The sequence below is a fragment of the Chelonoidis abingdonii genome, chromosome 10 (assembly GCF_003597395.2).
Source record: "Chelonoidis abingdonii isolate Lonesome George chromosome 10, CheloAbing_2.0, whole genome shotgun sequence".
Lineage (NCBI taxonomy): Eukaryota > Metazoa > Chordata > Testudines > Testudinidae > Chelonoidis > Chelonoidis abingdonii.
The window spans coordinates 80,236,952-80,257,593 of NC_133778.1; the positions used below are offsets into that span (position 1 = coordinate 80,236,952).

At 53.2% G+C, this 20,642-nt stretch overlaps 1 protein-coding gene across 3 annotated transcripts in view; it reads right to left on the minus strand.

The window, feature by feature from the left end:
* Positions 1 to 20,379, minus strand: part of NHEJ1 (non-homologous end joining factor 1) — a 166,473-nt gene extending 146,094 nt beyond the window's left edge. For 2 of the 3 annotated variants that reach the window (XM_032791661.2, XM_075070340.1), the window contains exons 1-4: positions 20,343 to 20,379; positions 17,113 to 17,299; positions 15,379 to 15,588; positions 9,318 to 9,456 (exon numbers count right to left, since the gene is read on the minus strand). In XM_032791661.2, the coding sequence (XP_032647552.1) occupies positions 9,318 to 9,456; positions 15,379 to 15,588; positions 17,113 to 17,298 (535 nt within the window). In that variant the 5' untranslated portion in view covers position 17,299; positions 20,343 to 20,379. Of the gene's footprint in view, positions 1 to 9,317; positions 9,457 to 15,378; positions 15,589 to 17,112; positions 17,300 to 19,001; positions 19,247 to 20,342 lie in introns of those variants that run through there. The other variant, XM_075070339.1, reaches the window with a different exon arrangement.
* Positions 20,380 to 20,642: the final 263 nt, after the last annotated feature.

The following is a 20,642-nucleotide window of genomic DNA, read 5'->3' on the forward strand; positions in this document are numbered from 1 at the left end:
GATCAAAGAAGGCAGCACCGAGTCTCTTGGGAGGCGCAGGTCAAGCAGGCATCGGCGCCGTGAGGCTGATCACGACCACAACCAGTGTCGCGATGGCAAGCGGTACCACGATGGCAAGCGGTGCCGCAATGGAGAACAGTGCTGAGATGCTGATCAATAGTGGACCACAGACCAGTGCCGTGGCGATCATTGACGCTGGGATCAGGGACGCACACTGCGTCGGTCCGAGGGGTGCCGCGAGGTCACTGATCGTGACCTGGACCTCAAGCAGGACCATGTTCGTGCAGTTGAAAGTGACCTCAAGTGGGAAGGGCTCCGAGGATTGGGACCGCAGGACCAGCGCAGCGAGTCTGACCGGTGCCGTGAGTCAGACTGGGACCTGGGGCAGTGAAGGGACTCAGAACGGTGCTGGGACTTTGAGTGGCAAGGAGATGCTGGCCTGAGGGTTGACAGTCCGAACATCGCCGATTTGCCCTTGGATGGCACCAGGACTCGTGTTGGGGCCGGTGCTGGGACTAGAGGCACCGGAGCCGTCATCTTGATGAGACCTCTCGCCGCCTCGAAGGTGTCCAGCGTGGACAGTAAAGTGATCTCTTCTACTTGCACTGTCCCGTGTGCAGGGCTGGCCTGAAGAGAACTAAGCAAGGCGGCCTGCTTAGAGGACTGGTTGGGCTATTGCTCCATCGGGACCGTGGTAACTGTCTTGACCCTGACAGGGGGTCCTCCCACAGCAGTGGTGCCTAACCTTTTTGTGGCCAGTAGCACATTCATGTTTTCAGAAGAGTGTGGCAGGTGTCAACAATTTTTCAAGGCTTATTTTGTATTTGGACATTAAATAATATGAAAAATATCATTTAATATACATAATATATTAATCCATAAGATAAAAAAGACAAGATTACTTACCCCTGTAACTGTTGTTCTTCGAGATGTGTTGCTCATATCGCTGTTTGCAAGAGCCGGACGAGTGGAAGTGACGCTCTAGGAAGCGCCGCTGGAGGCAAGTAGGCTCTGGCAAGGGAGGGTCCAGTGTCGCTCCTATGAAGTCCAGTCTCTGCATCGGATTGAGAGTGGACTTCTCCGCATTGAGGAGGATCCCAGCGGACAAAGAGCCTTGGTTACCGAGACGTGCTACGGACTTGGGCGTGCGAGGTGCCCCTGATGAGCCAGTCGTCCAGGTATGGGAAGACATGTATCTGCTGTCTGCGCAGGTCGCGGCGACGACGGCCATGGCTTTCGTGAAGACCCTCGGGCAGTAGACAGGCCAAGGGAGACAGCAAACTGAAAGTGGTGTCTGCTGCTGTGAACCGAAGGTACGTCCTGTGGCGGGAAAATGGCTATGTGAAGTACGCGTCTCTTATGTCGAGGGCGGCGTACAAGTCTCAGGATCCAAGGACGGGATAATGGTTCCCAGGGAGACCATGCGGAACTTCAACTTGCGTAGCCTATTTGTTGAGTCCGCAGATCTAGAACTGGTCGGAGGCCTCCCTTGGATTGGGGATGAGAAATAGCGGGAGTAAATACCCTTCCCCTTTCGGCAGCAGGACTCCTCTACGGCTCCTGCACTGAGGAGAAGATTGTACCTCGTGCCAGAGGATAATGATCGTGAGAGGGTCCCTGAAGAGGACCGGGAGGGGGGCGAAAGGTGGGGATGAAGCAAACTGGAGGTGGTATCCGTGCTTTACTGTGCGCAGCACCACTGATCGAAGTAATCTGCGACCACGCCGGAAGGAGTGGGAAAGCGTTGGAGAAAGGAGAAGAGATCCAAGAGAGTTGGTATCGACCGTCCCGGCGTACCTTCAAAAGCTGCTTTTGGCCCCTGATGTGGCTTTAGAGGGGCCTTGAGAATGGGCCGCTGAGGGCCAGACTGGCGTTTCGCCTCTCCGACCTCGCCTCCTGGTGAAGTCCTGCCTGTTTCGAGGCAGGAAGTAGAGGCGGCGGGCTTGGGGCCTAAAGTCTCCGTTGAGCACGGGGGTGTGCATCCCGAGCGACTTCAAGGTGACCTTGCGTCTTTCAGCTTTGAAGGTGAGGGTCTGTCTTATCGGAAAACAAACCCCGGCCTCAAAGGGTAAGTCTGCAATGTGGTCTGCAGTACTGGGGGTAAGGTGGAGGCCTGGAGCCAGGAAATCCGTCCCAGCGTAATTCCGGAGGCTACAGTCTACGCAGCCGAGTCGGCCGCGTCCAGGGCAGCTTGGAGGGAGGTCCTGCCGATCTTCTGCCCTCCTCTACAAAGGCTGCGAACTCCTGGCGTGAGTCCGGGGGCAGCAACTCTGTAAAGCGGCTAACCTCTGACCAGGTGTTAAAGCCGTATCGGCTAAGAGGGCCTGCTGATTGGCGACTCGGAGCTGTAATCCGCTTGCTGATTAGACCTTACGGCCTAGAAGGTCCATGTGCCTAGCCTCTTTTGATTTTGGTGCCGGCGCCTGCTGGCCATGGCGCTCCTCTCGTTAACTGATTGGACAACTAACGAGGAGGGGGTGGGGTGCACATATAGGTGTTCAACCCTTGGAGGGACCATATATCTCTGCTCCACACCTTTTGCTGTTGGGGATGGATGCTGGAGACTGCCACAAGGTATCGGTAGTGGCTTGTATAGTTTTTATGAATGGGGAGGGCTATGCGCGTCGGGGCATCGGCAGCCAGAATAGTGACAACCGGGTCGTAACCTCCGCCACTTCTCCACCGGGAGGTCTATGTTAAGGGCCACCCGGCGAAGGAGGTCCTGGTGGGTCGCGCAAGTCGATGGCGGGGGCCTGAGAGAAGAGGAGCCCGCCACGGCCTCATCGGGTGAAGAGGAGGAGGATACGCCCGGACAAAGGGTCTTGGGCAGGGTCTCCTGTGGTCCTGCAGTAAAGACCGGGGAGTGCAGAGGATGGAGGTATGATTCCCGTTCTTCTGGAGGAGGACGGGATATGGGAGTCCTCTGGTGCCCGACGTTGTGGAGCAGGTGCAGAGGCCAAGAACCAGGGGAGCACCTGGGCCTGATGGTAAGCCCAGGGTGGTCCACATGGCCCATTGCCTGCTGCGCGGGATCATGGGAGCGACTGTCGTGGAAGAGTCCCACGGGAAGTCAGCGTCTCGGTCCGGCTATAGTGCTACCTGTGCCCTGGAGAAGCAGCTCTTGACCGGACGGCCACGGAGGGGCCGCGAGAGGTGGGCACTGACGTGCCAATGGACCTGGCCGACCCGAGTCTTGGGGACCAGTGGGCGGTACGTGGAGCTGACGGGACCTCGCCCGGCTTGGTGCCGGGAGGTCGACCGGGACCTCAGAGCCTCGACGGCGAGATCTCGCTGGGAGAATCGGCCTGCGTGGCGGTGCCGGGGCTCGACCGGTGCCGCGAATAGCGGGACGGGGAGCGGGTTGTAGACTGCGCCGAGGCGAGCGGAGCCGTGTCGAGGCGCGCGGAGTGGTGCCGCGATTGGGAGCGGTGCCATGAGAGAACGGTGCCGCGATGGAGCGGTGCGTGGGGCGGTGCCCGGACTCGGAGCGGTTGCGGGCGCGGTGACGGTGCGCGGTGAACGGTGACCGCGATTGGGAGCGGTGGCGCATGGTGAGCGGTGTGCGTACTCGGAGCGGTGCCGCGGTGAACGGTGCGACGGATTGGGAGCGGGTGCCGTGAAGAGGCGGCGAGGAGACCGAGATCTCGGAGCGATTGATCGGAGCAGTGGTGGACGGCGGCCGAGAAAAAGGTGGTTTGCCCTTGGAGGGGTCATAACAGAATCAGGCGGTACCGGAGGTACATGAGGTGCCGGCTCCGTGATGGCAATCAGCGTTCTTCGTGCTGCCGACAAATGCCTCTCGGTGTAGAAGGCAACGCAGCTCGCACCGCGGCTCGTGCCGGGGAGCTTTTTGCGCGCCGGACTAGATGGCGCGCGCGGGCTGGAGTCAACGGGTGCCGGATCTGGTGGCGCCGCAACCGGGGTGGTGCGGGGCCGGGTCTGCCTCAGGCGAGTCTAGCTTCTGGGCGGCTGCAGAAGGTCCGTCCGAGGCTTGGCCGACGTCGACCTCGGAGAGAGGGAGCGCGGCGGAGTTTGCCTGCCGTCGCGTGCTGCCGGTGCCGAGGAGCCTTACCGGTACCGGGACGTGGACGGTGCCGGGGAGCGGTCTCATCCGCTTGCTGGCTCGTAGCGGTGCCGGTGTCAACGTGCCTCCATGAGGAGCGGTCTGAGTCTAAAGTTCCGCTCCTTTTGGGTACGCGGCTTGAATGCTTACAGATGGGGCACTTAGACGTAAGTGCGACTTCCCAGCATTTCAGCAGGAGTCGGGGGATCTCCTGTCGGCATCGGCCGATTAACAGGCCGAACATTGCTTAAATCCCGGCGAGCCAGCATGGCTTCGGTACTGGGCGCGGGGTAGGGAAAGTCTCCGACCCCGCCAAAACTAATAAAACTACACTAACTATTTTACTCAACTCTAACTATTAACTATGTAAACGAAACAATTAACAACAAAAACAGCGATAAGCGAGTAGCTAGGGAAGAATGTGGAGGTCAGGCAACTGCACTCCACTGTTTCCAATGACCCGACACGGGCGGTAGAAAGGAACTGAAGAGTGGCCGGTCGGCTGGGCTATTATCGGCGCCGTGATGGCGCCATCCAGGGGGCGGGGCGCCCCAGCCGACCCGCCGAGTGTTGCTAGGGTAAAAAGTTTCTCCGATGGCTGTGCACGCGGTGCGCACACACCTAAATGGAATGCATATGAGCAACCACTCGAAGAAGAAGGTAATTTTACATGTAAAAGGTATTAAATTATTCAGCAATTACTCTTTCACCTTACCATGTGAATTTGCTCTTTTTTATCTATCTGTAAGAAAAATTAAGGAGGTTTTACAAAATAAATATCATAAATAAGATGAAAACTGTTTATTTTAAAAAAGTAAAACATTGTTGAACTGCTGGTCCAAATATATTTATTATTCTTATTTTAACATAGAATGAAGCCTGCAGCCCCGAAGTTCTCTGTCCCCGGCAGGCACGGGGCCGCGGTTTCTCTTTGGCTTAAGCCACGGCCCTGCACCTGCTGGGGACAGAGAACACTGGCGCCCACAGCCTGTGGGCCCGGAGTTCTCTGTCCCCAGCAGGCGCAGGCCAGCAGCTTCTCTCCCCTGCTGGGCACTAGGCAGGCATTGTCCCACAGCTTGCTTCTTGGCAGCAACCGGGGAATGAGAGCAGTGCCGAGGCGGGCGTTTTTGGGGCCCGGGAGATCACCGGTCCCGAGATGAGCACGGGATCTTCTGCGGTGCCGAAGACGGTACTGCTGGCGGAGCGCTCCACACTGAGGCGCTCGGGCCCGTGTCTTGAGAGGGCCACAGGGCCGACTCCCTGAGGAGTTGCCTAAGACGAATCTCCCTCTCTTTACACGTCTGAGGTTTGAACACTTTACAAATTCTGCATTTGTCCACTTGATGGCCCTCCCCCAGACACCTGAGACAGGAATCGTGGGGGTCACCTGTAGGCATGGGCCTGTTGCAAGACTTGAAGCCCTGAGACGGCATGCCCCAGGGCCCCACAGGGCAGTTGTTGAGGAGACTGCCCTCAACAGCTAAACTATAATTAACACTTAACACTAACTACCAACAATCAATCAACAATCAAGATAAGAGAACACTAGGGATAAGTGAAGCTCTTGATAAGACAAGAGATCACTGTTCTAACACCCGTCACAGGCAGTAAGAAGGAAATGAAGAGGGGTCGGGCCAGCAGGGGCTTATATAGATGGCCATTTCAGCGCCACTCCAGGGGGACCCCCAGCCGGCTCCACGGCTAGCTGCTAGGGAAGAAGTTTCTGACATCCATGCACGCGGCGCACGCACACACCTAACTGGAATTGATATGAGCAATCACTCAAAAAAGAACAAAAAGATCTCACAAAACTAAGAGACTGGGCAACAAAATGGCAAATGAAATTTAACGTGGATAAATGTAAAGTAATGCACATTGGAAAAAATAACCCCAACTATACATACAACATGATGGGGGCTAATTTAGCTACAACTAATCAGGAAAGAGATCTTGGAATCATTGTGGATAGTTCTCTGAAAACATTCAGTCAATGTGCAAAAGCAAACCGCATGTTAGGAATAATTAAAAAGGGACAGAGAATAAGACAGAGGAAATATGCGTAGAGTGTTATAAAATCATGAGTGTGTGGAGAAAGTGAATAAGGAAAAGTTATCTTACTTGTGTCCCATATGATATAAGAACCAAGGAGCAACCAATGAAATTAATGGGTAGCAGGTTTAAAACAAATAAAAGGAAGTTCTTCACACAGCGCCCAGATCAACCTGTGGAACTCCTTTTTCTTGCCTGAGGAGGATTGTGAAGGCGAGAGATTATAATATGCCATCACCCAAGGGCAGGAGCGCCTCCTCTTTTTTTATCCTAACTCCTGGACAAACAAGAAAGCCAGCCGTTTCTGTGGACACCCTGCACTTGGGCTTCTGAGGGCGTCCCCAGCGAGACCACCGGGTTGGTCCCAATACCCGGCTTGCCTGCCTGTTGCATAGCTCCTAGCCATCATTTCTCCACCACCACTAATGAACTGTCCTCAAGAGTGGTTCAGGTGATTCGCTTCATCTGCCAACAATGGGACAAACTCTGCAGGGGAAGCCCTTGCAGACTTCATGTCATATTAAGGAACCCCTTTGAGGTGTTGGGTGGGCACAAAGTGACTGGGAGAATGACACCCCCCAAGCCCTCTGCTGGCTCCTGCATCAGGCATATACCTGCTCATTCCACACCCACAAATAAGCTTCTTTGGACTCATGTTGAGCCCTGAAGATCCAGCACAGCAACACCAGAGGGAAGCCAGAGTCTGGTCTGGTCATGTGCTAACCTGAGTTCTAAGCACAAGTCGTACACTGCCATTACTTACACCCATCCCCGCAAGGGAGGCCAGCAGGTGTCGCTGCGCAATGGGAATCGCGCTGCACAATCCCTATTCCTGGGGTGATGCGCAAGCCTTAGAATCATAGAATATCAGGGTTAGAAGGGATCTCAGGAGGTATCTAGTCCAACCCCTGCTCAACCGCAGGACAACCACAACTAAATCATCCCAGCCAGGGCTTTGTCAAGCCTGACCTTAAACACCTCTAAGGAAGGAGATTCCACCACTCCCTAGGGAACCCATTCCAGTGCTTCACCACCTCCTAGTGAAAAGTTTTTCTAATATACCAACCTAAACCTCCCCCACTGCAACTTGAGACATTACTCCTTGTTCTGTCACCTGGTACCACTGAGAACAGTCTAGATCCATCCTCTTTGGAACCCCCTTTCAGGTAGTCAAGCAGCTATCAAATCCCCCCTCATTCTTCTCTTCTGCAGACTAAATAATCCTTCCTCAGCCTCTCTCTTCATAATCACGTGCTCCAGCCCCCTAATCATTTTTGTTGCCCTCGCTGGACTTTCCAATTTTTCCACATCCCTTCTTTGTAGTGTGGGCCCAAAAGTCTGGACACAGTTACTCCAGATGAAGGCCTCACCAGTGCCGAATAGAGGGGAATGATCATGTCCCTGGATCTGCTGATAATGTCCCTACTTATACAGCCCACAATGCCGTTAGCCTTCTTGGCAACAAGGGCACATGTTGACTCCTATCCAGCTTCTCGTCCACTGTAACCCCTAGGTCCTTTTCTGCAGAACTGCTGCCTAGTCATTCGGTCCCTAGTCTGTAGCAGTGCATGGGATTCTTCCATTCTAAGTGAAGGACTCTGCACTTGTCTTTGTTGAACCTCATCAGATTTCTCTTGGCCCACCCCTCTAATTTGTCTAGGTCCCTCTGTATCCTATCCCTACCCTCCAGCATATCTACCACTCCTTCCAGTTTGCTGAGGGTGCAGTCCACGCCATCCTCCAGATCATTAATGAAGATATTGAAAACCGGCCCCAGGACCACTCCACTTGATACCAGCTGCCAACTAGACATGGAGCCATTGATCACTACCCGCTGAGCCCGATGATCTAGCCAGCTTTCAATCCACCTTACAGTCCATTCATCCAGCCCATACTACTTTAACTTGCTGGCAAGATACTGTGGGAGACCATATCAAAAGCTTTGCTAAAGTCAAGGAATAACATGTCCACTGCTTTCCCCTCATCCAGTTATCTCCTCACAGAAGGCAATCAGGTTAGTCAGGCATGACTTGCCCTTGGTGAATCCATGCTGACTGTTCTTCATCACTTTCCTTTCCTCTAAGTCCTTCAAAATTTATTCCTTGAGGGCCTGCTCCATGATTTTTCCAGGGACTGAGGTGAGGATGACTGGCCTGTAGTTCCCTAGATCCTCCTCCTTCCCTTTTTTAAAGATGGGCACTACATTAGCCTTTTTCCAGTCATCCTTAAAGGTCTCAGGTCACCTCTCATCTTCCAGCAGGCATTTGTGGCACTGAGATTACAGGGCCTGGAGTACCTGACATCACTTTCCAGCACTGCACTTACCAAGGGGGCTGTATAAATAACCAACGAAATAACGTTTTCAGGCCTGTGAGGCATGCAGAGAGCAGTGTGTCAGACAAGCAGCACTAAACCAGTACCTAGTGGATCCTGGGGAGCTGGTCCGGACCATAGAAGCCCTCTGATGTGCAAGGGAGGCTCTTTGAGGAAATCAGGCCATGCTGGTGAAAAGCAGAGCATCCCCCTCCCCCCAACCCCGTTAACACTGCCCTCCAGCCCGAGGCGTGCAGAGCCTCTGCCAGCTGTGAACCCAATCCACATGCCAGCGGCATCGCCAGCTGAGGGTAGGACCCAGCACTCCTTCTAATCACCCAGGGACTCCACCCATCAGCGACAGCTCTGACAGTCCTTATATCACCTCGCTCTGGACACTGTGCTCTGCCAGCTGGGGATTAAACCCAGGCCCCTAGTTCACATCTCAGAGACTCCACACTGGAAACAGACCCATGCGCACAGCCAAGCTTCCAGGGAAAGAGCCGGGAGCCCCTGGTTCCTCTCCAAGTGCTCTGCAAGCTACTGCATGTGGGAAAAAAGCCTGACTCTGCTCCAGTTCCTTCGCTAGCTGGCTTTGGATCCAGGCTCCTGGTAAACAGCCAGGTACTCTAAGTAAAGCAAAGAGCCCCTTGGCGACTTCCCAAGTCCTTCGGCTACTGGTCAACGTCCATTCCTCCTCCACCTCTCCCCTGGGGACTACTCCCAAGGCTTCTGGCTACTGTCTGACTGCTGTAGCAGCTGAACATGAAACACAAGCCTCACTGGGTAATAGCCAGACTGAGCACTTTGTGCCAACCCTGTGCAGGGAAGGAAACTCACTCCCTGCTCTCTCCAGCCCTGGTTTCCCCATGAGTGGAACAGCCCTCCGTACCTCTGCTGAGAGCAGCCCCGCTCTCCCTGTAGTCTTCAATTTCAACATCCTTCTGTACCAGGAGAGATGCCAGCTCTTGAAGCTGGTACTGCAATGCCAGGCTCATCCTGATGAGGGGCCGCACAAGATGACGGGAAATCTAGGTGGGAAAGACAAAACAGGGAAGGCCAAGAAGGGCACTTAAACTGTCTCTAGAACAAAAGCGGTTGAAGCAGGTCAGTCGACAGCAGCAACGTATTGGCAACAGCTATAGCCAGTGTTTACTCAGCACTTCTCAGCGCTCACCAATCACAGGAATGCCTGTCTGCCATTCCAGCATCTACCAGCAAGAGGCACTCTATGGAACAAATCAGGTGCACTGGTTGCGCAGGGAGGTCTCTGCCATTCCTGCCTCTCCCAGGAGGAGGCACTGTAGGGAATGGTATAGAAATGTTGGCTGTGAGAGGAGCTGTAGAGAAGGAGGCAGGAGCTCTGACTGTGGGATAACTTCCATCTACCCCAGTCTCAGCCTCTCCCAGCAAGAGATGTTGTACAAAACAGCATAGGCAGTGAGGAACAAGATGGACATATGGTGGAGAAGGTTCAATATAAGAGACCCACTCCAACTCCACAGACAGCTATGGGAGTGGCAGGAGACAACAGTGAACTCCTTCAGTCTGATCAGCCCAATGAGAACTTCTGTAAGCAGCACAAACAGGACCCTCTGAGCCTCATGCCCCCCAAGCCCCTGATGTGAATTCTGGTACTGGAAACAGACATAGCTGTGACTAAAAAATAAAAGGAACTGTGCTGTCAAATTGCAGCTTGAGGAAATTGAGAGACTTTCACAGGAAGATGAGATCAAAGGCATGAGGAATCTCTACCCCCAAATCCTATCCAGGCCCTTGCTGCTGCCCCCCATGCACCCATCTACCCAGCCCAGGCCACCTCATCCTTGCTCAAGGCCTCTCAGTGCAGAGGGTCCTGCTCTATTCCTCAGTGTGCATTGGATGAACCCTGCTCCGCCACACACCAAGGGCACTTTCTCCAGGGGACACGCTCTCTCTGCAGCTTCCTGGCCCTCATGTCAGAGGGGTTCAAGTCAGGCCAGGCCGAGCTCTGCTCCCAATGGACCATCTCACCCAGCAACTCCAGTGAGGTGGACACAGGGAACAGCCCCCCCACTGTCATCTGTGGGACAGCCTGGGCAAGACCCATGCAGCAGAGCCCAATGGGCCCTCAGAGCCTGTCTGACAAAACCCTACTCATTCTGTGAATTCTTATCAGCAAACCCAAGCCCCTGACATAGGGGTACGGTGAATATGGCGTCACTCACAGGACACCACAACCCCAAGAGGCCCTGCGTCCATGGCACACTCACTGCAGAGAGTTGGGGAGTTGAGTTCTGCAGCTCCCTCCTCTTACAGCCAAAGGTTCAAGCCATGGACACTACAGGTCCCAAAATGCAATGCGGCCTCCATTCGGGTCAAGATGCTGGGAGCTGTGGTCCCCATGGGCCATCCCTCCACTTGCAGAGCTGAGGGAGGGAGCAATCTGCTCCATTCTAGGCCAGTTCGGCACAGGCCTCAGATTCTTGGTGAGCGGCTGAGCAAAACCTGGGCCCCGTTCCTGCATTACTAACAGTAGCACTTAGCATTATGCAGTGCTTCCCATTGCCTAAGTGCTTTACAAACATTAATTAAAATATGAACTAACAGGACAGCAGCAGCTGCTGGTTCACAGCTCACTCTATCACTCCGATAACGCTGTGGGATTCATACTCTCTTTGAAGGGCAAGAGAATGTCTTTCCAGGGCCATGTGTCTTGGCCCAGGTGAGCAGCATGGGTCTGCCCCACATCCTGTGTTCTTAATGGAACCAGAGCTAACATGGCTCCTTTTCGTTACTTCTCCACCTGTGCACCAGCAAAACGGGACACGGCTCTGGGAAGATCCTGCTGCTGGACAGCCAGCAGAGGGCACTGACAGACGGGGCGGGTTTTGGAATGCCTCATTTGTTCTTTGTAAAAGGATTTCAGGGCTGGTGAAAGGAGCTGCACTGGCAGGCTGGAGACTGACTCCTCCATGTACCCCAGGAAAGGCAGAGCCTGGGCAAGCCCCACCCCTGCACACAGACAACAACTTACAACTCTGCTAGGGAGGATGAGCCTGTGTGGTGAGCTCTGTCCAGCCCCATCACCCTTTCAGTGCCTGGCATTGCCAGTGAGTCAACAGGTGCCCACCACACAGATGGATTCTGAGGACATCTGTCCCACTAGCAACGGGACTGAGACCCCAGCTCTGCTCTTTTTAAAGAGAAAGGGGAGAATTTTAAGTGCAGATATTTCAAACCCCCAACATCAGAACTTTCAGGCAGGTCCAATATTGGTCTGATCAAAGGGCCAATGCCCTTTAAAGGGGCCCCGCCAGGGAGCCTCATCCTGTCCTCTTGCTAGCTGCCCTGTCCCACCCTTCCACAGTCATGGTGAACAGATGTGGGAGTTTGTTTTGTAAATTGTATTACAGCAAATCTTGCAGTAGAGCAGAACATTCACATGCACTGTCCCAGCAAGCGGCACTCACAACCTGCCTAGGAGGCCCCTTACCAGCTACAGCTGCCTCAGCTTCTCTAGGGCAAGTCACAAATCCATCACTTGCTTCTGAGCTGCCTCTGTTGACTAGCAACAATTATTAGTTAGGTGCACAGCACCCTCTGGTGCACACTGGACACCACTACAATTTAATCAAGCTACAAAGAACACATAGCCTTAAAGACAAGTGTATGTAAGAGTAGAGAATGCCCCAAATTTTCCCTATGGATATCACTGTGAACAAATACACTTCTCACCTGCAGAGCCACTGAGAATGCTGGAAGTGAAGCCCTCACAGGCCAATTTGTTCTATAAAAGAACAAGGGAACGTCCAATCAAGGGTGTGTGCAAGAGGACAAGCAGAGGCAAGCCACCCATCAGTGGGGGCCACATATCTCTTCTGGAGCCAGGGCAGTAATGGGGCTAGGGCGGCTCCTCCACCCCTGGGGCCACACGGGAGATCCAGCAACTCTGGCTGCCAGGAGAGAGTGAGCTTCTCCAGTTGCTAGAAAGGGACAAGGGGGAGAGAGCCAGCTCCTCTGGCCATGGGGGCACAGAAGGTGCCCCTCCAAAAGCAACCAAATTTTTATTCCTTTACACACTCCTACATCCAATTAAACTGAAAAGCAGTGAATTCAAAACTGATCAAAGGAAATGCTTTTTCATAAGACACTTAATTAGCCTTGTGGCACTCATTGCCACAAGAAATCATCAAAGCAGCATCAGCTATTTATATGGACAATGGGAACATCCACAGTTACAAAAATAAGGATGTTTTTTAAACCAAATGTTTTTAGCAGGGCTATAAACCTTCATTCTTCAGGGCACGTGCCAGTCTCTGACCTAGGGAAAGACATTCCATCACTGCCCACCGCAGAGTTCCCTGCACCTCCTTCTGAGCAGCTAGGACTGGATTCTCTCAGAGGTAGGAAACTGGGCTGGAGGAGCCCTGCTCTGGGCCGGCCTGGCCCTTTGTGTTCCTAACTAACCCAGCACCTGCTGTGCTTGGTTCCTGATTTTCTTTCTAGTCCCAGTTGTGAATCTCAGACTGAAGCCTCCAAGCTCTTTGCATGGTGCCACCTACTAAAAGTAATTACCTCAAACAGACAGCCTCTTCCAATCTGCAGGTACACAGAGCATTGTACAAAGATCAAGGGACATAAAAGCACAGACCAGAATCATATCCCTCACCAAAGAATCAGCTGCCTCCAATAAGACAACATCAAGCAGTGCTGCAAAACAGTTTGGCAGGAAGTAGGCAAGCCTTGTTTCCCAGCTGAAACTGCAGGAGGAGATTTGGGAAGAGAACAAAGCCACTTGGAAGCTCTATAAGAGCTGGACTGTTAGCTGCAAAGCCAAAGCGCCTTTCATTACCAGGTGGCCAGAGCTTCAGTTTTATGTTTCAACCAAAACACAGAGCTCTAGCAGCAGAGCATTGCTTAGCACCACACAAAGGCATTGGGGTCAGCACTGGATCCAAGAACAGAGCACCCCCACTCCCACTCCTTGCAGCTTAACATGCCACCTAGTACCACACTTGGGCCCTACTCCTTACTGAGCCAGCCACCCCATTCCTCCTTTCACCTCCACATTCCTTAGACTAGGACTTGCGTCCCAGACCTGGCCCTCATTAACTTACATTGTAGAGGGTTCAAAGAAGAGCCACCAGAATGATTACAAGATTTGAAAATGTGCCTCATAACGACAGACTCAAGGAGCTCAATCTATTTAGCTTAACAAAGAGAAGGTTAAAAGATGATTTGATCACAGTCTGTAAGTACCTACATGGGGAACGAACATTTAATAACGGGCTCTTCAGTCTAGCAGACAAAGGTAAAATACAATCCTATGGCTCGAAGTTGAAGCTAGACAAATTCAGATTGGAAATAAGGTGTACATTTTTAATGGGGGAGAGTGATCAACCACTGGGACAACTTACCTAGTGACATGGTAGATTCTCCATCCCTGACTATTTTTAAATCAAGACTGGCTGCTTCTCTAGAAGATCTGCTCTAGGAATGATTGTGGGGGGCATTCTCCAACCTGTGCTGGACAGTAAGTCAGACTACATGATCACAATGGTCACTTCTGGCCTTGGAAACGATGAAACTCTGCTTAGCTTGAGAGTTCCAGTGGAGGTTTGACTGCAGGACAAGATCAACACCTAAGGAACCAAGCATATGCCTCTCCCTGCTTCTCCCTCCTCGCTTGTATCTCAACATGCAACCCCACCACTGCACCCCACCAGCGATGCCAGGCTTCATCACCAGCTTCGCCCACAAGTCCCATTGCACTTTCTTCCATGGTGACCCATACACAGGGAACTGAGCTAGTCCATAAAGCAGCCACCCTGGACATCTTCAGATCCCTTCCCTCTTCCAGACAGGTGGTGTGGTGGGCCCTCATGTTAATGACTATCCTTGTCCCAGCTCCCCTTGCTTGCTACGTCCACTTGTTGTATCTCACTTAGATGGCAAGCTCTTTGGAGCAGCGACCATCTCTGACCCTGTGTTTGTACAGAGCCCTACACAGCAGGGCTCTGCTCCTGGAAGAGGCCTCCAGATGCTATTGTCACTCAAATAATTAATGCAAGGAATGAATACAAGGCAGCACTATGGCCTATGCTAGATACTCAACAATGGTCCCTTCTGGCCTTAGTATCTACGAGTGGCTCTAGGGAACAGTGCTACACAGCCCCAGCAGCTCTTCAGCTCCTTCCCCATCCCTGGAGGGACTAAGCAGCGTACTTGGCTTTTACGGACACCAACTCAGGAATCCCCCCCCAACACCCCTGGGAGGCGGGGGAGGGGAGAATTCTCTTTCCCACAGGAGGTGAAACTGTGGCACTGAGAAAAGCACTGACTCGGCCAAGGATACATAATGAGTCGGTGGCAGAGCCAGTGGCAGAACTCAGGCCCTTCTAACACTCAGCGTGGTGCTCATTCCCACTGGCTGCACTGTTTTACCATTAGGCTTATTGAGATTGCTGTGGTGCAGGGTCAGGGTCCTGCTGTGATGGGTGCAGCACACACACAGGCAGAGATAGGAAGGTTGGACAAATTCCTGGAGGTTTCACTACATGACATTATCTTTAATTAAAGACTAAACTTTAATATGTGGCCTGTGTTCCATTGGATTGTAGTCTACTTTTGTCTGCTAGGCTGAAGAGCCCATTATTAAATATTTGTTACCCATGGAGGGTTGGCAACTCTAAGAGATAGTCCTTGGCTGGTGGAGTTGACAGTCTGACCTGAGCAGGAAGCAGTAAGTGGCTGTGTCACACAGGAGGGGAGGGGAACAAGGGTCAGACCAGGTGATGCAGGCAGTTAGTGCACACCTTGGTAACTCCAAAGCCTCCACAAGATTTTTTAAAATCAATTAACTCAGCTCCCGCTACCCGCTGCAGCCCCTCGCCATCAGTGACTGGCTAGTTTTGCTGAGCGTCTCAGCAGGAGGGACAGGCACGTGGCACATTGCAGAGCCCTTTCCTCACCATCTCCACAGCAGCCGCAGGGCAGTGGAAATCCCAGTAGAAGGGTAGCCCGGAGAGCTCACTTTTCACATGGATGGTGAGTTTGCTGGCGGTCTGTTGGCAGGAAAAGGAGTTGCCGTCACTCTCCCTTCCTTCCAGCAAAGGGCACATCAGGTTGCTCAAGCGATTCAGGAAAGACGACACATGGGCTGTCAGCCGCTTGTTCAGTTCCTGGGAAAGCCCAAATGGAAAGGTGCAGTTAGTGGGAGCAGCAAGGCACCCTGGAGACCCCAATGCTAGGCTCACTCAGATCGTATAGAAACCCCAGCAAATAGGGTCCATCCCAGTTCATTCTGTCCCAGGGTTCCCCGCTCTAAAAGTCCATCTTTGGGACTGTCACTGCAGGCAGCTTAGCCACACATCCTCCTTCACCTTCCCTTAGCCAATACAGAACAAAGTCTCCAATGAAACAAGCAGGACTGAGAGCAAACAGACACCCATCTGGTCTATGTTCGACAAAGAACTTTCCTCACCAGTTCTCCCCATGCCCGTAACGCCTGGGATCTGGGCATTCCCTCCTGGACCACCAGATCCCCAGCTCTGGGCAGGTGGAGTTTGAAAGGGCAGGATGTAGAGGCCATAATGAAATTTTATCCCTACGTGGTTACTGGGATGCCTTCTCCAATATCCCACTGCCCTCCCATTACCACCCCAGGGCTCTCCTGTGCTAGGACACCTCTCAATAGCTCCAGGCTGGCTGAGAAACTGTTACAGCCTAGCCCACCTGCCAAGACAGATAAATGGAAAGTGGCCATTGTAGTATATGGCAGTAGCCAAGACGACTCTGCCCATCACCATTCACCCCTCAGCAGACACCAAAATATAAAATACTCTTAACATTAAGCCCAGCGATCGAGGTAACAGTTCCCCCAAGGGACTCCAAACAGGCGCTGCTCCCATCTGCCCCATGGCCCGGACACAGAGGGGACCTACAAGAGAAGCAGATGGTCGCTTGTGCTACCTGGCCTGTCTCTGAAATTACAGAAGATGTAAGTGACATCATTAAAACGAGCATGTAACTGAGGCTGCGGAAACTGCCAGGGTAGCATCCCTGGAGGAGCAGTCCTGAAGAGGAAGCTGCTGGTAGCTTTTGACCTGGCCATTAAAGCTAACAACAGTCTCTCCCTTGATGACCATACCCAATTCTATGGCATCACAATCACCAGAAAGATGGGGGAAGGAGGACAGGCTGCCAGAGTGAAACACTGCTAGTGCACTGGCCTTGCACCCCTGAAAACAAGCTTCCATCCCAGCCTACAAGGGAAATGTGTCTGATGGCCTCACCCCAAGCAATCTCTCTCAGAATCACAGACCACCAGTTTGGTACAGTGTCTGAGGAGGAGGGATCCAGAACTGGAACAGCCGAAGGTGCTGATTCAGAACTGAAGGGCACTGGTAGAGCTGTGGGGAAGGAAACCAGGACTGAAATAGAAGGGAGGCTGCAGATCAGGACTGAGGGGCATCAGCAGAGATTGGGTGCAGAAGCCCAGGACTAGCATAGCAGGAAATGTTGTAGGTCAGAATGGAGAGGAATCAGCAGACCTGTGTAGGGCTTCCCACATCAAGGCCTTCTACCCTAGTCCTATTGAAGCTGTCATCCCTCCTCTGCATGTCCTATAAACTCATGCTGGAATGTGAGCAGGCTTATGCATAAAAGGGGATTTGTGGATTTTGCAAACCTCATTCCAGACTCACCTTGGATCTTTTCCCAATGACATCCGTGTCTGCATGCTCGTACCACACACTGCTGAGGTCAGAGATCAGCAAGACATAGCCGGTTTCTCTGAAACAAGCCTTGGCAATAAAAGTGGATTCACCAAAGCAAACTGAAGCCCAAGGCTGTGTCAGGAGGCTGCTATCTAGATCCTCAGAGCCCTCCATCCTGCAAAAGAGCAAACCGGCTTAGAAAGCAGCACACTCAGCAAAGGCAGAGCACAACTTCCACCAGATCCCACTCCCTGGAGAGAACATGCTCCAGGAAAGCGTATGTGCACCTCTGAGAAGCCTTTGCATCACCACTGGCTCACACTACCCGAGGCCTGCAGCTGATGATACCAAACCAACTCTGAACACAAGCATCATTTCATAGCGACGCCTGGCCTCAGCTCCTTCCATGTGCAGCTCATAAGATGGGTAACAGGCCCCATGGGCTGGAGAAATATACCATTACAGGCGTGAATGAATGGCTTGCCCAGAGGAGACAATTCTTTGGCCATCTTGCATTGCAGTTGCTATTCCACTTTAAAATAAATAATGCACTGCTGGTTCTCAGAGAAAGAAGATGGGCAGTGCTAATGATGACCTCTGAAACCTCTGTACTTGGCCCAGCATTTTCTTCCCAGCTTCTCCTCCTGCCAGATCCCATAGGCACATCACAATCCAGTGTTTGTGAATGCCCAATCACAGGAGCTACCCTGGCAGCACAAACAGTGAGTTATAATCTCACTACAAGGACAAAATGGGAGGAGGAGATGGGCCACTAGCAAACTATTATTTGAATCACAGTAGGGATCAGGGCCACACACGAGATGTTAGACAAACAAATCTGGATCAAAATATCACATATAAGGTGAAGGGCTTTGTGTTTCATAGTAACCAGTCCCAGAAGAGTACAATGACTACAACTCCCAGCATACAATTCTCTTCTTTAGTCCAACCGTGGAGCATTGCATGCTGGGACCTAAAATCCCCACAACCTGCTTTTGAGTATTAAAGATGACGCAAAGGAAATGTATGGGCTTGTGCCCTTTTCTGTGTCTTTATGAAGGACAAGGATGGCTCGAGAAGGGATGGGTCCCACTGCCCTCTCTCTTAAAAAAAACAACAAAAAACACATAGTTCTGAGGATTATTTTTCACTAGAAATCCAAGTCCCATCTGCTTTTTTCCTAGGAGACGCTCTCGGCATTGATAGAGGTGTCAATATTCTGTCTCTGACAATGGCCAGGATCAGACACTTCAGAGGGAATAAACAGAACAGGGCAATTACTCAATGATCCATTCTCTATTGACCAGCCCCAGATTCTGGCACTTGGAGGTTTAGGGACTACCAGAGCATTGAAACCAGTTATACTTTTGGCCTTCACAACATCCCCTGGCAGTGAGTTAAACAAGCTGTGTGTTGCGTGAAGTCCTGCCTCATATTTGTTTTAAACCTGCTGCCTATTAACTTCATTGGGTGACCCCTGGTTCTTGTGTTACGTGAAGGGGTAAATAACACTTCCCAATTCACTCTCCCCACACCCGCCATCCCTTATAGACCTCTACCACATCCCCCCAATACGGTCAGGGACCCAACCCCATGCTGCAGGGATCCCTAAACCTCCAATTGCCAGGGACTGGATGACGGGATGGATCAGTCGATAATTGCCCTGTATTGCTCATCCCCTCTGAAGCATTTGGCGCTGGCCACTATCAGAGACAGGGCACCGGGCTGGAGGGACCATTGGTCAGACCCAGTGTGGATGTTCTTCTGTTCTGAGTCATCACTCTCCTAAAATGAACAGTCCCAGACTTTTAAATCTCTCCTCATAAGGAAGCTGTGCCATCCCCTAATCGCTTTGATTGCCCTTGGCTTCTTTGGACCTTTTCCAATTCGAATGTATCTTTCTGAGATGGGGCAGGATTCAAGGTGTGGCCGTATCATGGATTTCTAATGTTCTTAGTCGATTCTCTCCTACAATTAACAGTCTTTTTAATCTCTTCTGAGGTGACCAGAATGACATGCAGTATTCAGTGAGTGGGTGTCACATAAGTGACTGCTATTAACTTTCCTTCCCCTCTATTCTTGTTCAAATGGGCCTGAGAAACACTTCAGAGGGAAAACCCCCAGTCCACGGATGCACGTGGGGAGTGGGACAGCAGGGGGGCCTCCACAGGCCAAAGGAGTTCAGTGCCCCCCACCACCTGTTCCCTTCCCCTCAACCCCAACCTCTCACTGGCCCCCCAGCCTCCCAACACCCCTCCCCTCACTCCCCCAAACCTCTTCCCTTCCCCTCACCCCCCAACCTCTTCCCCTCAGCCCCACATCTCACCTTCCCCACCTCTTTCGCCTTCCCCTCACCCCCCAAACTCTCCCTTCCCCTCACCCCAACCTCTTCCCCTCAGCCCCACACTCACCCACCCCAAACCTATTCCCTTCCCCTCACCTCCAACCTCTTCCCTCAGCCCACATCTCCACCCCCCACCTCTTCCCTTCCCCTCACCCCCTCCCTTCAGCCCCAAACTCTCCCTTCCCCTCACCCCCCCAAACCCTCTTCCCCTCAGCCCCACAATCCCCCAAACCTCTTCCCTTCCCCTCACCCCCCTAACCTCTTCCCCTCAGCCCCACATCTTCACCCCCCAACCTCTTCCCTTCCCCTCTCCCCCCAAACCTCTTCCCCTCAGCCCCACATCCTCACCCCCAACCTCTTCCCTTCCCTCCACCCCCCCTAAACCTCTTCCCAGCCCCACATCTCACCCCCCCAACCTCTTCCCTTCCCCTCACCTCCAACTCTCACCTCAGCCCACATCTCACCCCCAACCTCTCCTTTCCCCTCACCCCTCCCTTCACCCCAACTCTTCCTTCCCTCCCCTAAACCTCTTCCCTTCAGCCCCACATCTCACCCCCAACCTCTTCCCTTCCCCTCTCCCCCCAAACCTCTTCCCCTCAGCCCCCAAATCTCCCCTAACCTCTTCCCTTCCCCTCCCCCCCTAAACCTCTTCCCCTCAGCCACATCTCACCCCAACTCTTCCTTTCCCCACCCTCCCTTCACCCCCAACCTCTCCCTTCTCACCCCCCTAAACCTCTCCCTCAGCCCACATCTACCCCCCAACCTTCCTTCCCTTCCCCTCACCTCCAACCTCGCCTCAGCCCCGGAGCCCCTCAAGCTCCTCCCCTCCCCAGCCTCAGCCTCAGCCCCCGACCACTCCGCCCCGCAGCCGTACCGTGCGCGCCACCGGCTCCCGCGTGAGGCGCCGCCGCCCGGAGGGGAGACTCCCCCTCCGCTCCGCGCGCGCGCGCTGGAGGGGCGGGGCCAGGCAGCCGCGGCGCGCGGGGGGGCCGTGCCAAGCGCGTGCACCGGCTGCCTCGCGCCCCGCCCTCGCCCCTCGGGGTCGGGCCTGCCGCGCTTACCCGGGCGCGCGGGGCCTGCGGAACTGCCTGCCACGGGGCGTTCCTGCAGCGTGCGGCACCAGCCCCAGGCAGGACCATGGGTCTGACCCACCAGCGCCGTTCTTCTGGCCCTA